Source organism: Micromys minutus (assembly GCF_963924665.1).
Source record: "Micromys minutus genome assembly, chromosome: 10".
Taxonomy (NCBI): domain Eukaryota; kingdom Metazoa; phylum Chordata; class Mammalia; order Rodentia; family Muridae; genus Micromys; species Micromys minutus.
Window position 1 is genome coordinate 36,991,768 of NC_137979.1, and position 16,896 is coordinate 37,008,663.

Genomic DNA, 16,896 nt, shown 5'->3' on the forward strand with positions numbered 1-16,896 from the left:
CAGGGACACTCAAGGGCCAACCCACAAAGTCAGCATCCCTGAAGCCCCTCCCAGGTGAGCTACCTGCAAGTGGGAAATTTCTCAAGTGGTGAATTCTCCCCCAAGACCATGCATGAGAATGTAGAACTCTCCGAGACACTAAATTATGTACAAAGCATGTGCTGCAATGGCCCATTCATGTCACCAATGGGAAGTGTTATCAGAATAGGACCTTTCTGGAATTGAAAAACAAAAACAAAGCTCACAAAACTTGCTCTGTAGACCAAGCTGGCCTGGGAGCTCACAGAGATCTGCCCGCCTCTGTCTCCTGAGTGCTAGGGTTAAAGGAATCTGTCACCACTGTTTGCAGGTTTTCTTCTCCTTCTCCCCCAGTTAGAACCCATTTCAAAAATGAGAAAAATGGGCTTCTCAGTCTCCCTTCCAGTGTATAACAGTGTGCAGCTCTGTGATGGTGGCCTCACAGGTCACCCATCCTGGCTCCAACAGGTGACCACAGAGTAGAACAAAACTCCACCTACTTTAAAATCTGACTTCTAGGCTGAAAGAAGAGATGGACGAGGGGGGAGGACGGAGGCGCTCACCTCCAAGTCTGCTAATCTTAGTTTAAGCACAGACACTCACATGGTGGAAAGAGAAATAACTTCTTTCAAGCTGTTCTTTGACCTCCACAAGCATGCCAGGGTATATGAGAGCACACAGACACAGACACTCTCTCACACGTGCACACACACACACTTTTTTTTTTTTAATTTCAAACTTGGCTGTGCAGAAACTGGAAACAGGGGGAACCAACACAACCAGTCTGGGAGCGGGGACCACTGCAACACACTACCCGGCATTCAAACGCACACTGAACAAGGAAGAAAGCAAAACTGCACGCATGCTCACACAGAGAGACAGACACACACGCATACACACCAAAGTGCAGGACACGTTCAGCTGGAAACAAACCATGGGAACCGGGACTTAGCAGTTTCCTTGTCTCCTTCCCGCCAGAGGGGTCACCTCATTAATGTCACTCAGCAACCCACTTTGCTACACTGTGTCTTTCTGCACTCTGTTCCAGTGGGCAGCCCAGAAACTGGCTTCCATTGTAAACTTCTGTTCTCTGGGAAACTATCAAAAGCTTTTGATTGGAGAGGGAGAGAAACCTCTTCCAGAGCTCCCGGCACGGCCCCCTCTTCCTCAGCTTCTCTTTGGTGCTTTATTCAACATCACTGCACACACAAATCATGCTCTGAAAGTCGTTTACAGGATGTCATCTTGGGATTAAAAAAAAAAAAAAAAAAAAAAGGCATGGTGGCCATGTATCTGCAACTGCCCAAAGAGAATAATTCATTTCGGTGGAGACTATGGATGAAGCCGTGAATGCATTCCTACACCATTTCCTGCCCTTCAAAACAATAAAAATGTAAAAACCTAGGAGAAGCGGGCTTGGAGGGTGGCGGGAACAACAGTCTCTTGACCCCCAAGGAATTTATTCTCCAGAATCTTCTAAAGCACTCTCCCCAGAATTCATCGTCAAGACCGTTTTATTAGATTTTTCTAAACCCTTGAAATTGTCACATAATTGAAACAGAAACAGCAATTTGGAGTTCTGAATGGATTTCTTAAAAAGCCGACTCTGTGCTCGCCGGAGTCCCTCAGCTAGCCATTCTTGTCCCTAACCTAAATGCTAGCCCCTTCCACACAAAACCCTATTTATCTTTTAAATCTCCCCTACCATAAAAGTTACACATTCCCCTAATGCCATAGATTTCAGGACATTTGGGAGAAACATCCCAGACAACAGGCTAAAAAAAGAATCCATTAGCATTAACTTGCCTGTCACAGCTAGTGACAGATAAATGAATGTGGTGCTTTCAGATCAGTCATTGGTGAAACTACCCCCAGGCAGATAAAGACCAGCCCTGGGAGAGAGAAGGCTCTGGAGGAGACCACTCACAGTGGGGTCTCAGCCTTCCCTAGCTACAGCCTAGGACTTTACTCTCAAAGGCAAGAAAAAAAGCCTACAGGCATCCTACACAGATGGCCAAGATAAAGGGTGCATGCTATCTTGTCCCAAAAGCCAGGACCCCATCAGCCAGCTAAGCCACTGACATCAAGTATGCTGGACCATTCATCACCTACATAAAGAGTAACCATGCCAAGCTATCTACGGACTGCTGGGCTCAGTCCTCTTGGAGTGTGGACAGTGCCACCTCTGGGGACAGGGACAGGTAAGCCAACGCTTCCATTTGTAACCACGTCACCCAGAGGCATTCCCCATTTCATCCCCTTTAACAAGTCTAGAATGAATTACTATATAGACGGCCCCATTTCACAGAAGGAAAAACCAAAACAAAAAAGACACAAAACCATTAAGTGAAGTGTCATGTCAGGACGCTAAGCTAACAGGTTCTCAGACACAAACAGCCAGAGGGAAATATCCCAGACCTTCCTGGACAGACTGTAACAAACCGTCTTCCAGCCTAGGCACTTTACAATGCTCAGAGACAAAGTGGAAGGAGCTAAAGTCTACCAGCAGTGTCCAACGGTGACACTGAGATCTGACACTGTCATCTATCAATAAGATGAGCTGCAGCCACAGCATGGTGCAGACGTGAGCACACAGGCCACATTAGATGGCACAGGGGAGGTTTAGTATTTAGGGGAACGGGGCCTTGGAATTCCCTTGGACTTGGGTCTAAGGGCCAAACATGATTCTTGTTATTTCTGTGGCTCCAACAAGGCTGTTTACCTTCACAGGCTCCAGCTCACCCGTCTGTAAAGCAGAGGCTCTACAAAGGATGACCAAAGATCACTGTAACAAGTAAACTAAAGGAGTTAAGGAGACTGAGGTGAGGTACTATGCCATGACATCCTAACTCAGATACTAGTTTCAAATCAAGCTTTTTCTTTCAAAAAATGTAAAAGCTCAAGACTAAAATGAGCAAATACAGTGGCCAGGCATGCACCCTGAAAAACAAACAAACAATCTTCCCAGATACATGGGAGACTGGCACTGTGGGGACACACAAGCATACACGCGCGCACACACACACACACGCACACACACACACACACACACACACACCAGGCAACAGCCTGCTGTACTTAGCACCCAGAAAGACCAACATCTCAGATTGCTGCTGCAGGAGACTAACAGGCATGTGGCCCAAAGACCACACCCACTCACCCATCACACTACACAGGAACAGTAGAAATGGAGATTCCCAACACATTCACCCTTTCCTCTAAGCAGCCACCAGGCAAAGGCAAACACAAAGTGACATGACCTATGAAGTCACAGGGCCACTATTCCGAGCAACGGCACACAGGCATCACCTGTGATTTCCATATGGAAAAATACCATCTCACTACCCACACAGGGGGAGGCCATGATCACGGCTTAGACAAGGGCAGAGAACAGAACTCTACAGCGAGGTCCACACTGCAGTCTCTTGTTAAGAAAACAGAAGAGGGAGGTTAAGAAGTGCAAATGTAAGAATGGCAGACTCCCTGTGAGCTACAGTTCAATCCCAAATACTTGAGGGCATTTCTGCCAAGAGCCTCACACATGAAGATAACCTACAGCCCTGGAGAACCATCTCAATTACCCGTTAAGCATAAGTCCCAAGTCCAACATGTGATTTTTTTTCTCCACCAAACAGCTGGCTTCTCTGGGAGTCCAGAATCTCAGAGACCCCGTAGCAGCACCTCTGGGAGCCTGAACACATAACAGGTTACCAGTCCCTGCCAATAAATGCTTGACCCCAACATGTATTACTTTCCAAGCCCTACCCACACACCAGCACGATGCTCACCCTCTGCCTAGCCATACAGCATCCAACAGTCTTCCTTCTTGCTCTTCCAGAGCTAGCATGACAACACCTCCACAAAGACTGGAGTCTTCCTCGACAGGCTGCCCCAACCTCCTTTACTATGTGGACCATGTCCTTTCTTGTCACACGGTCACTACTGTGTTCTCAACTTGGAGCAGATACTATTGACCGCCACCCCGAAACCTGTATCTCCATCAACTCAGTGATTCTATTGAAATCAAAGTGTATGGTGTACAGAGCGGTTTGGTTAGCCATAGTCAAGGCTCTTGTGCCTTTGGGGTTGTTATCTGGTAGAGTCAATAAGACATGAACGTAAAGTACTGTAAAACTTGGAACAAAACACCTCGGAAAACAATTCTCGAACGACTGACAGTAGCGAGTACGTGTTTGAGGAGAGGGACGGCCCCTCCCCACGCCACGATCACGCTGCCTGTCGTTAAGTTCATTCCTGACAAGATGTGGGGCCCTTACCTGCTCGCTCCGTTCTTACACGCTTCAATGAAGATGGCTCTGGGAGCACAGAGGCCCTGTCCCGTCCACACCATCTCAGAGCCTCGGGGTGGCTGGCAGGCACTAGGCACTACACGAGGAATAAACACGAGAGGGCCCACCACAGCCTCCAGTGGGAACAGATGGTCCATTAGATGACGATCACTGAAGAACCATAACTGAGGACAAGCTGCGGGCCATGTCATTAACGTTTTTACACACACACACACACACACACACACACACACACACACACGGGGCAGGGGTCCCTGCAGCCTGTGCTGCCTGGTGACGCTCCATCTATCTTAGCTTGTGTAAGCTCAGGATGCTGTGTGGTGTGTGTGCCACTACACCATCTAATAAAGCATCATAGTGCAGGACTGGGCTTCATGAGGAAACTGGGCTAGCTCAGGCCCTGTAATGTATCAAGGAGAAAGGTGTGGAGAGGTGTAATCCCTGAAGATCTGACAGTCCCGAGGCCAGGGACACAAGAAAAGATGGGATAGAAGCTACAAAGAGACCCTTGAGCGCGGCTCTTTTGAAGGAGACAAAAAACCCAAGGCCAATGCATTTAAACTGCTCCGCTGGCAGTGAAAAGCCCAAGGAAGCTCCGAGGGGGTTTGCAAATGCCCTGCACAGGAGAGTCCATGCCCAGCGGGGCAGTGAGTGAGGATTCTACAAGCTGAAGTTTGGCAAGAGGCTTGGGCAGGAAGGAGCTTGGGGCCAGCCACTTGCTGGTCCATCACATGAGCTCATGGAAATGAGCTCTCTAAATTCAGTAAGAGGCAAAAGATAAAAGTGTATCCCTGGTGTATTCTGGGGCTTGCAGTCGAAGAATTTCTAGACATGAGAATCTAAAAGCGGACATTTAGAACACACTATATCGAGGGGCCACAAGGATGGGCCCTCAGAAACTGCTTGGAGGCAGGAAAGAGGATCATATGTTTACCAAAAGCCGTATGACATGAGACACAGCTTTGCTATCCTTGCAGACTGACATGAACAAGAGGATCTCAGCCTGGAAGGAAAGGCAACATCGGGAGAGAGGACATTTGTAGGACAAAGTGTCCCCCCTTCTTGAGCTGACACCTGCTAAGGACTTGGAGCACAGGAAAGAGCAGGGCTCTCAGACAAACAAAATGATAAGCTATTAATCCTCCAAGGTCTTCACTGGTGAAGGGGAAAGGGCCCACAGATGCACCCCTACATCCTTGCAGAACAAGGAAAACTTAACAAGCAGGCTGCTTGAACGTGTGGGCTGCCGAGATGGCAGCTGCAGAATATCGGAGATGGCAAGGTGCTGGGTGACCCGACCTACAGCAGCAAGGGAAGGCCAGACGCTGGAATCTCACCCTTCGCCCTTGAGAAGCTGCCAGGAAACCACTCCCCCGGAACAGGAGGTGTACACGGGCCGTCACTGCACCCATCTGGATGCGTGATTCACAAAGAACCTTTTAGGACCCTGAAGCAATGTCTAAGGACAAGATGGAAACAGGAAAATCTGGCTCCTGGATCAACCCCTCCACAACTTAACGGCTGTGGTGACCGGAAGCGCCCAACAGAACACAACTGGGTAGTGTGGCTGTCTCCGGTGAGGAAAAGCCAGGCAGGATTCATCTCACTGAACACTGACCACCAAAAGCTCTAAGCAGCCAGGGGGCTTACATTCTGATTAAGTTTTGGGTTTTGTTGTGGGGGGAGTTGCTTGTTTTTACTCTTTAGAATAATTATAATGTAGAATGACCCAGCAGGTAAAAAGCCCTGGGTTTCCTCTCTGAGTGCTGCAGAAAACGGGACATGGTATTCTTCCATTTCAGAACTTCGGAGGTAAAGGCAGGAGATTAAAAGTTCAAGGTCATCATGAGCTATAAGATGATTCTGAGGCTGGCCTGAGATACGTGAGATCTCATCTTAAGGAACCAAAATAACAATAATTCTGTAACAGTGCTGGCAGACATATGCTGGGTGCCACTTGTCCATACACAGCCTCCAGAGAACAATCAATCTGCATTTATTTTCAAAATAACTTAGTAAGGATCAGTGTAGCATTTTTTTTAAGAGAGAGGAGAGAGAGGAGAGAGAGAGAGAGAGAGAGAGAGAGAGAGAGAGAGAGAGAGAGAGAGAAACTGAGGTTTGATGGGATTTACGTGGCATGCTCACCCAGCTGTCACTGACGGCAACTGGAAATAGGTTGAACAAATGACCTCTCGAGACCAGCAGCTAAGGTTTCAAGAAACACAATGAACACACACACGAATCCAAACAGCACATGTTCACTGATAATGCACCCTTTTTTATTTTTAATTTATGGCTCTGTGTGTGTGTGGGGGGGGGTGACGATGCCTGCGGAGACCAGAAGAAAGAGTGTCTCATAGCCCTGAGCTGCCACTACAGGTGGTATAAGCCTTTATGTGGAAGGCTAAGGACAGAACTTGGGCCCTCTACAGGGACAGCAGCGACCACTCCCTGCTGAGCCAACTCCACAGCCCCACACGGTTTCATGTCTGTGCAATGTTTATGTTTTTTATGTGTTCATTAAAAAAATAAAGTCAATTTGACTAAAAGAAATAAAAGTTTTAGAAACAGTAAATGGAAATAGTGGAGACTGGGTCCTTACACCAAAGGACAGTAAGGACAGTTGGTGAGGCACACCCAGGGGTCTGTACGTTCCTCCATAAAAGAAAAAGGAGCCACAGGCTAGAACAAAACTCTCCCAGGCAGCTGACACTTGGACCCAAGGGAGACAAAGAAAGGACATGGAGTGATTGATCCCTATCAGACTCAGGTCTGTCACAGCTTCAAATTAAGTCATTTTATTTTTTAGAGTACCATGACCATTTTAATTTTTAAAACAGTGGAGGTGGGGCAGAATCCTCTTACGTAGTTTAAAAATGAATTGCCCGGTGAAATAGGAAGACATGGAGCGATCTCATCTCTTCCTGATCAAAATGTATTTTGATAATGAATGGCCACTGGCCTCCAGAGCATAGTCCCTGGGCTCCCTAATAAAGCTATGTGAACATCGGCATCACAAAGGTTGAGACGGGTGAACGGCAGAGCTCCACAGCCTGCCTTCGTTGCTCATTAAAATTCTGGACAAACAGATTTTTTTTTATTTATACAAGACATTAAAGAATATTATGACAGTATTCATATGAAATCCGTTCTTCACTGCCACAGATTTTCTTTGGTCTCAAGTTACAGTTTCTTTCCACCCGTCTTGCTTAACACCTCCACGGAATATTTCTCTGGCAAGTGTGAGCAGGGAGGGGCGGCCAGAAAGCAGAGAAATGAGTTTTAACTGAAACACAAGCTGACACTTCATTTACAGGCTCCTCACCCAATCCACAAAGAAGGGTACAGTCTTCCCTATCACCATAACCCCAACACACAAACGCGCACATGCACACACATTTTATGAAAGGAAGATAAATAAAACATAAATAAGGCTTCACTCAGAGTTCTAAACTCCTTGCCAGCCTGGGTACTGTCCCCACCAGTCACCTTGGTCTGAAACCCTGATGTCCAATTCTGTGGGAAACAACCAAACAGGGCAAATCCTTTCCCTGTCCTGCTCCAGTTCAATGGCACAATAACACCTAACAACTCCCGCTTCCCTGGGTTGAGCAACTCCAGAAGCACCAGAAAGGATACCCCAAGGGATCGAATAGAGAGCACGTGATAGTGTCAGATAATTGGATGACGTCACAGGGGGAGGAAAATGACCAGAACCTCAGGCCCTGGGGTTCAGTAAGACTGACTGCAGTTCTATTTTAGGGTCTGCTAACCTAAGGAGCCATGTATGTCTCCACAAGAAGACAATGGGCAGCGGTAACCCAATAGGACCACACAGCAGTTAACGCTCCAACTGTGGAGGTAGATGCCTGGTGGGTTTTTTTATATCGCTACACAACCAGACAATGTTTCAGCTGTCTCCTCTGTCCAGTGGGACTGACATATCAGCCCCCACGCAAGCTGCCTGGGACACCCATTTAGTTAATAATATTATTACTGGATCTCTCAGAGAACTAGCCTGAGGCCCTAACAAACCTAAGAGTTAAGAGGCGGAAGATTTTAAGTTCAAAGCCTCTCTCAAAAATAACCAGTAACAATAGCGGATCATCCTTGGACATCAGCAAGTCTCAGGTCCTGCTAGGAGAGCATTTAACTTACAGCAAATTCTGAGAAAGGGGACACTCGAGGAAGTGAAGTGATAGTGACTGGCACAACTGGCATCTGAATTGCTCCAGCTTGCTTGCAATCCAGCTCCACCATAAGGATGATTAAAGTAGCCATGATAACAGCAAGGGTGAGGCTAAAGACCCTCACCAGGATGCTCTCCATTTTTTTTGTTTTTTTGTGTTTTTGGTGTTGTTGTTGTTGTTTGTTTGTTTGTTTGGGTTTTTTTTCTAGTTTCTTTTTTCCCACAAAAACCTTTGTGGAGGAGCTGATGCCATCACTCCTGGTTCAGAGATGAAGAAATTGAGACAGGGCTGGGATGCAGGTATGAATATGAGACAAGGGTGACATGTCATTAAAGGGGCCCTATTACTAAATCCCTGAATTTCCAAGGCCGTTGGTCTTTTTCAACCAGTTTGATATTAACACACATCTGAGAACTCACACCCCACCCAGGCTTGAGCTGCAAAATGGGGACAGTCCATGTTCCTTTGACAGATCTGAGACCTCATCTACCTTGTTTCCAAAGCCGAAGGTTTGAAAGAAACCAATACCACAGCACGTTAACATGAATGCCACCTTCCTGCTGAGGAGGAAAGTTGGTGAGGAGAGAGAGAGATGAGAAGGTGGAGGGGGCAGGTCTGGATCTATGGTCTCACCAAGTCAGATTTTCCCAGTTTTCCTAATGGGAAATCTGATCCAAGTTATGAGTTATCCAGTGACTAACCTGGAAATCTGAAGATTCACACCAGGGAAGAAACAGCAGTTCTTCCAAACCCAGGAAACAGTGCTGGTACGGAGATGGAGAGGCTCACACACAAGCAGGGAAAGCAACTCATGGTTAAAGCCAACCCCAAGGTTTAGGTAAAGGAAGCTAAGTCTTCCATTAATTCCTGTGATCTGTTTAAGAGGTGGGGGGAAGGCCACCTTCAAGTATGAATTTCTACTCACTTAAGGTATACCAGTTCCATCTTTAAAAAAAAAAAAAAACAAAATAAATAAATAAGACTCACTCATTCACACGGCAGGTTCCAGACCTACAATTCTCAAAATACCATTTACAACAACCACATTTTCCTTTGCTAATGTGCAAAACCATTTTCTCTTCTACCCAACTGGAAGGCTCCGCTCTGAGAGCCTCTGCTGAAAGGAATAAACTGATTTTCCCAAGAGCTGTTATCCTTTCTCTTCATGCACCTACAATCAATCAGAAACTTTGTAGCCCTCTTCCCAAGAATGTCAAGGCCTATATTTTAATGCCGCAGAGTAGATTGGAAGAGTCCGGGGGCGGAAGAACAGATGTTAAAGATGTGAGAGGGACCTGAATACCTGAAACCAGGAGGAGCTGCATGAGATCTGCCTCCAGCTGCCTCCTTAGAGCCACAACTGGCAGGCACAGGGGAAACATTGTTAACTAGCTGCTTTACAATATTGCAGCATCTCTCCATCCTTTAAGTACATCTTGCAGTGCCGTTCCTATGGGGTCACTCTGTTTCAGACTCCTCCTCCCAGGCCCCAGCTCCCTGAACTCAGAAGCTGAGCAGTGTTAGCTTCTAGTACCTCTGATGGATCCAAAACCTGAAACTGGGGGCATCCCTAGCTCCCTCCTCCCCCAAAACCTACAGCTTTAGGGGGTTCTATGGAAAGTTTTTTTTTCTTTCCAAGAAAAGATAAACTGCTTACTGAAATTCTTCTCTTCTTCAAAATCTCCAGACTGTTAAAGACCCCGACAGAATGCCCTCCATGGAAAGGCATGAGGAAATGTTGAACTTTTCCTGATAGGACTTCAGCAATGCTTTAGAATAAATAGAACATTTGCATAAACACTGCAGTGGGCGGTGCAGCCCCATCATGTGAAGAACCACATTGCCCCCTCTCCCTTGGCTGGATGCTTAGAACCAGAGTCTGCATGCTGACCTCTGCTGACCTCGAGGGGCATCTCGAAGTACTGCTCACCTGGGCTTTTCACCTCCCTGGGCCGACACCCTGGAGACACAACCACCAGCCTTCTACAGTTGCAAGTGTTTGGTCTGAAATGAGAAAGCCTTGCTAAAGTCCCACCCAAGGCTCGTCTACCTACTTACCTTGGGTTGCGCTCGACGAGGAAATGCAACTTTGGGGTCAATCTGGAGAAAAATTAAAAAAAAAAAAATGAAGAAGTCAGTGAAGTAGTTTGGAGAAGAGAGAAAAATGAATGACCAAGCACCTAATTATTAATCACTCATTTCTCAGGCTTAGAGCTCAGCTTTTAGTAACACCTTGGGTAATTCAGAATCCCCCTCAGCTCTGATCTCAACTTTCACCATCCCATCCTTCTCCCCATAAGGTTCGCCTTTCTGGAATGTTCTGCCATGAATTTTAACGAGTGAAATACTTTATAAGCCAGAGCTCATGCATTCTTATTGAGACACAGGACTTCTCTTCCACAGACCCTAAATGGTACCCAGAACTAATGTGCAATGCGTGGCCAGGGGAGAAAATAAAATAGGCACAATATTAGCTGAAGGAAAAACAAAAGTCATAATCTCAAAATTAAATGGTCTTCCAGCTGTAGATAAATGAATGATTCTTTCTTCTCCCTGGCAAAGCAGGGGAAAGGGAATTTAAAAAAAAAAATAAAAAATCAACAGTATCTAAAAACTCTCCAGTTATAAAATACAACACTCAGCTCAGATTAACTCACTGGTGTTAGCAAAATAAAAGTTACTCAGGATAATCATAAAGATCTTTTTACCATCAAGCATAATGCTCACACCTGGAGAAGGAACACTGACGTGGAAGTCCCTCTGGGACACCAGAGCTGAGTTCTAGACAGCCTGGGCTACAGAGGGAGACCCTGTCTCAAAAAAAAAAAAAAAAAAAAAAAAAAACATTTGCCTATTGGGTAATCTCAGAGAATGCAGATAAAAATGACTATGGGGCAAGTTAACGTGTTTGTTTTTTAGAAAAAAACTGTAGTAAAAGATGCATATATGAATTAAATCCACTTGGATTTTAAACACACACACACACACACACACACACGCACGCACACAAAGAGGGGTGAAACTACATGAACAACTCAAAGTCCAAATTAGAAAGGCCACCGTAGAAGAGTTAAAAAGACCCTGACGGAAAAAGCTCCCCCACTCCACATCAGCCGCCTGCTTGCGGAGCACATGATTCTCAATCAGTGACTAGCTTTACAATTCCCACAGAAGCCTTTGAGTGTAACAGCTGATGCGAGGGAAAAAAGTTACCGCTTAGATAAAAAAAACAGGGAGGAATTTTAAAAAAACAAAAATTCTCATTGCTGGTTCCCATTGGATTTCTAAACGTCGCAAACCTTTTAAGTGTGTGGTAACATGGAGCACAGTGTACGTACTGCTGCGAGTTATTTTATTTATGAGCTCTGGCTTTTGTGTTAGAATTTCCCCCTTTAAGGAGTAAATCTGAACCTCACGTGAGTTCTGTCACTGGAGAAAATAATAATCATGCTTTGAGAAAAACACAAAGGGGATGAGATATACACACACCCCCATCCGTAATCCCTGGGTCCCCTAGAGCCCCCGCTCCGAAGACATACAAAGATAAAAATCACTTTTATTTTAGTTTCAAGACCTAAAAACCTGCCTTGTGCTTTCTACCTTTAAGCATTACCTGAGAAATGAGAGATTATGTCGCAAAAACTAAAACACACCAAAACAAAATCTTGGATCTAGGAGACTCCCCTTTCCTAAAGATTAATATTACTGCTTCTACAGGTGTGCCCAGTACTGACTAGAGTTTCTCTACAAAAGAAATACAACAGGTGTGGATTTCCATTCTGTCGCCAAAACCAATACAGATGCTTGTCTTTGTTCATTCAAAAAAAAAAAAAAAAAAAAAAAAAAAAAAAAGGACACCCTCCCAAGGCTCAAATTGATCTGACCAACACACAGGTGCAGCGGGAAGTCACCTTGTCGGTGAGAACAGATGAGGTACAAACAAGGGACTGGCTGGGCACTGGAGTGAGAAAAGCACAGGGAAGAAAATAGAGTACTAAGATTAAAGAAAAAATGGTAAAATTACAAAACCAAACGCCAATTTGAGACTGCACTGTATGTGTGTGGCGGTGACATCAGAAGGTACCCAGAGATCAGAGTTCTCCCATGTGCAAAAGTTTTTTTCCACACTCAGACTTCCAAGGCCTAGGAGGTGGTATGCATGGCAAGAAGGCAAATCCCAACCTTTTGCACATCCTAGTCAGAGAGAGAGAGAGAGAGAGAGAGGGAGGGGTGGGGAGGGGTGGGGAGGGGAGGGGAGGGGGAGGGAGGGAGGGAGGGAGGGAGGGAGGGAGAGAGAGAGAGAGAGAGAGAGAGAGAGAGAGAGAGAGAGAGAGAGAGAAGCAACCCAAAATTAAAACATTAGTTATGTAGGTACAGCGCTAGTACTGGCTCTAGAGTCCTCTAGAAAACACTAGGGTACTACTTGGATGCGAATGGCCTTTACCTAAACAAAGCTTTTAAGGGAACAGTAAACAAGATCCTCGTTTCCATGTCAATAAACCAACAGCTTCTGCCTCCTGCACTGAACGTTGAAACAAAGTCAAAAGCTAGGTTATACTAAGTAACAGCAACCAAATATGTCTACAAAACAAACAAGGGCCGATAGAAAAGCCCAAGGCCCCTCAGTGGATACTGAAGATAACGAAGGATCTGACCAGCAAGCACCCATTAATACCAATCTCCAGATCGCCCACCCAGGCAAAAGGAGTGGGTGAGCCATCATAAAGCTGCTTTGAATGATTCCTGCAAAAGCTTCCAAGATTTGTAATGCGGCTAGTTAGGAAGTCAAGGAAGAGGAAAAAAAAAAAAACACACTGTTCAGACATTCCTTATCACCTCACTAATGATTATTCTTGATACTAAATGATCTGACAGTGTGAACAGGCTGGGCTGCAAGCTCGGACACGTCTAGGACAATTAAAAAGCGACTGAAGCGCCTGAGGTCTTTTCTTGGGGGTAAGGGCAACACCTGACCTCTTTGATCATAAACAAGACTGGTGAGTTCACAGAATCAATTCAAGTGCACCAAAGGTTACCTGGCTCTTTTTTCCTCCCTTCGGAGTTAAAACGTCAAAAGGGCTTGGAAGACCCTTGCTTTCTGCTGACTTTACAGAACAGGGGACTGAGGGTCAAGTTTACAGTGGGCAGCTGCCTCGCCCCCATAAGCTCGAACCAGAACAGGAGCATCGTATGCAGCCAACCAAAGTCACATATCACCTTGAGGCCTCCGCTTTACGCAGTGGTATGTATAAATAAATAAATAAATAAATAAATAAATAAATAAACAAACAAACAAACATTTAAAAAAAAATCCTGGTGACATTCTGGTAAGCGAATGTGGAAGGGAGGAGAAGCAGGAAGCCAGAACAGGAGCTAAGCAGAGCAGTCCCCTCCAACACTGCATTTATTATTCAGACTGACATTTCCCCCTTATTCTTTCTGACCTCCACCTAAGGACTTTCACCTATAAACTCTGGATTAAAAAAAAAAAAAAAAAAAAAAAAACTTCTAACGCTGCTGTAAAAGTATCCACACACAAATGAAAGCCCTGAGAAGGGTTTGGGGGGGATTCGCTTTGGAACCCAAGGTGTACCCGCTTTCAATTTGATGCCATCTGGAGTCAACCCACTGAATGCCGAATTGCCTCTGCCTATCTCTCCCTTCCTTTCTCAAACCACATCTCAAATCACTAGGAGTCCCAGTGAAACCTGTTGCCTGGACCTAAGATGATCGCCCCCTCCCACTGGCCCCACCCCTGCCCCCTCCACCAGGAAGCGGGCTGTGCCTTCCTTCTACAAGCCAATCCCAGTGCCACAAGCTGTGCTCGGCTGACAAAGAAAGTTCCATTTGCTCAGCGGTGGAGTTTCTTCGCTAGGTCCCTTGGCGGGAGGCTAGCCTCTCAGGGAGCCGACCCCCCTCCCCCCAGCCTCAGCCTGGCAGCTTCTGAAGCTGCAGTAGGACAGACACTAAAAGGGAAACCCCCAAAACCAGCCACCGCAGCAAACTTCTGAGCTAACTCGCTAGCTGTTTAAAAGTACCCAATTCTAGCACAGAAGCAAAAGAAGGCGCTGTCCCTTTAAACAGGGCTGTCAATGCCCAGACCCGCACTGAAAAGGGGCAAAAAACAACAACATTTTTTTTTTTTTTAAGAAAGGAACCTACCGTCTTGGAATCTAACTCATGGTGGGGCTGACCTAATACTTTATCTACACTTGCTGGGTCTGCGAAGGTGACGAAACCGAAGCCTCTGGAAGGAGACAAAGAGGGAGAAAAACAAACAAAATGTGACACAACTGAACGCAACAAGGAGACCCTATATGTAGACTGGGGTGCGAATGTTGTCCCCACGCACCCCCATCCCCACCAGCTCCCTCTATTCTCTCCCAACTCATAGCCCTCTGCCTTGCGAGGAAAAAATACCAAGGTTAGTGGGAGAAGCGGGACGAGGGGGCAGGGCGGCTGGAGGTAACTTGGAACACGCTGGTGCCTCCACTCTGGCCGCCCTCAGTTTCCTCTCCTCCTCTTCCCTTTCTTAAGGCTTTGTCTTATTCTGAAGGAAAACGGGCACTAAGATATTCATTCATATCATATTCCCAAAGAGGGGACTTCAGAGTTCGATAGTGTGGAGAAGGCATACATTCAAATTTTTAAATTAAAAAAAAAAAAAAAAAAAAAAAAAACTAAGTGGAAAGTGGATGAACTGAATGTCATTTTAAACAAGAGAACAAGAAGCGACAGGAAAATGACTTCAAGCGGGAGAGATGGGCGTCTCTGAAACCAGAGTTCGGCCCTAATTAACAATAACCTTTGGGGTTATGGGAGGGGGGAGCGACGTTCCAGCCCAGCCACGCGCCTGAGCCCCATTCTAAATCCGCTTAGCTACTTCCGAAGACACCTCCAAAAATAAAACTAAAACTTTGTTCTAAAATAAAGGCAAAATCGAGAAGGGAATGCGTTACCTGGAGCGTTTCGTTGTGGGATCTCTCATGACCATACATTCTCTAATTTCTCCAAATTTGCTAAAATAGTCTCTAAGGCTATCTGTAGAGAGAGAAAGAGAGAGATGGGGGGGTGGGAGAAGGTGTGGAGAGGGGGAAAAAGCAATGCAATTTTTCGATCAAGGACAAAAAGCAAAAGTAGTTTTCTGTTGTTATCCTGTTTTGTTTTTGCAATATTTTTGCACACGCGGGGGGAAATTCAGCAACAGAGGTCGCGTAGAGGGCTCGGAAAGGATTTGCTATTTAAAAAAATAACCTTGCACAGGAGAAGTGGGGAGCCAATGGCGGGGAGGGGGGGCTCTTACACTGGGATAACAAAGAGCAATAAAGAAGCCAAGAAGGGGGGGACCCAGGCGTCCCCCCCTCCCTCCCTTACCTGGTGAGGTCTGCCAGCTCAGTCCACCGATAAACATTTTACTAGAGGGAGAAAACATAACCGAAGTGAGCACCGATGTCAGATCGGCCATTTTGACGTGTAACTTACAAAAGCTAAAAGGAAAGCTGGGGGGGAGCGGGCGAGCGCGAGCCTGGAGGTGGGCTGGGGGAGAAGGTGGCGGCCCCACGCCACCCCAAGGTGCGCGAGTGCCCCAGGGGTGCGCGCAGGGGTGCGGGGGGCGCGCGGATGCCCCGCTCCGCACCGTCGCCCGCACAGCCCCGAGCGAGCCCGCGGCGGCGCGGTGGGCAGCGGCTGGAAACTTACCCGGGGTCGTGCTGGGAGTCGTTGGCGCTGCCCGAGGTGCCTGGGCTCCCATTTGCCTCCATAGCGGAGCCCCCCCGCCCCCCCACCCCCGACACACCGAGCCCCACAGCGAAGCGGAGCGCAGCGGCGGCCGGCTCCGAGCCCCAGATCTCCGTCCCTCCTCCCCCGCCTCCTCCCCCCGCCCGGCGGCTGCGAAGCTCCGCGAGCGCCGAGCCGGGCCAGCGGCGAGAGCCCGTCACACGTGGGCTCGGCTCAGCTCAGCCCCGCCGCCTCGCACACCCCCCGTCCCCGCCCCCCCGGCCCATCCCCACCTCTCCCCCTCCTCCTCCCCACCCCCATCTCCTCCTCCTCCTCCCCCTCCTCCCGGCGCACGTGGGGCGGAGTTCTAGAACGTCGTGTAACCAATGCGGTGACGTCACGCACCCCGTTCGGTTCCCCCCGCCGCCTGTCCGCGCGCGCACACACACTCGGCCCCCCGCGGCAGCGGGACCCACCAGGGGAGGCGCGCGAGCCCCACAACTCGAGGGGGGCCCACGCCAACAGGGCGGGGAGCCGGGAAGCGCACCCCGAGTCGGCTCAGATCACATGGGCTGGGTGTGGGGGAGGGGAGGCGCGGGGATCTCGGCCCGGGCCATTCGTGGGGCCGGGAGGCGGCAGCGCCCCCGGATGCCCCCTAGTTC

At 47.6% G+C, this 16,896-nt stretch overlaps 1 protein-coding gene across 6 annotated transcripts in view; it reads right to left on the bottom strand.

Moving 5' to 3' along the window:
* Positions 1 to 16,284, bottom strand: part of MSI2 (musashi RNA binding protein 2) — a 351,755-nt gene extending 335,471 nt beyond the window's left edge. For all 6 annotated transcript variants that reach the window (XR_013975169.1, XM_080923213.1, XM_080923211.1 and 3 more), the window contains exons 1-5: positions 16,217 to 16,284; positions 15,893 to 15,933; positions 15,478 to 15,559; positions 14,681 to 14,765; positions 10,577 to 10,618 (exon numbers count right to left, since the gene is read on the bottom strand). Coding sequence is in view for 5 of the 6 variants with exons in the window: in XM_080923213.1 (XP_080779339.1) it covers positions 10,577 to 10,618; positions 14,681 to 14,765; positions 15,478 to 15,559; positions 15,893 to 15,933; positions 16,217 to 16,278 (312 nt within the window). In the remaining variant the exon portion in view is untranslated. The remainder of the gene's footprint in view (positions 1 to 10,576; positions 10,619 to 14,680; positions 14,766 to 15,477; positions 15,560 to 15,892; positions 15,934 to 16,216) is intronic.
* Positions 16,285 to 16,896: the final 612 nt, after the last annotated feature.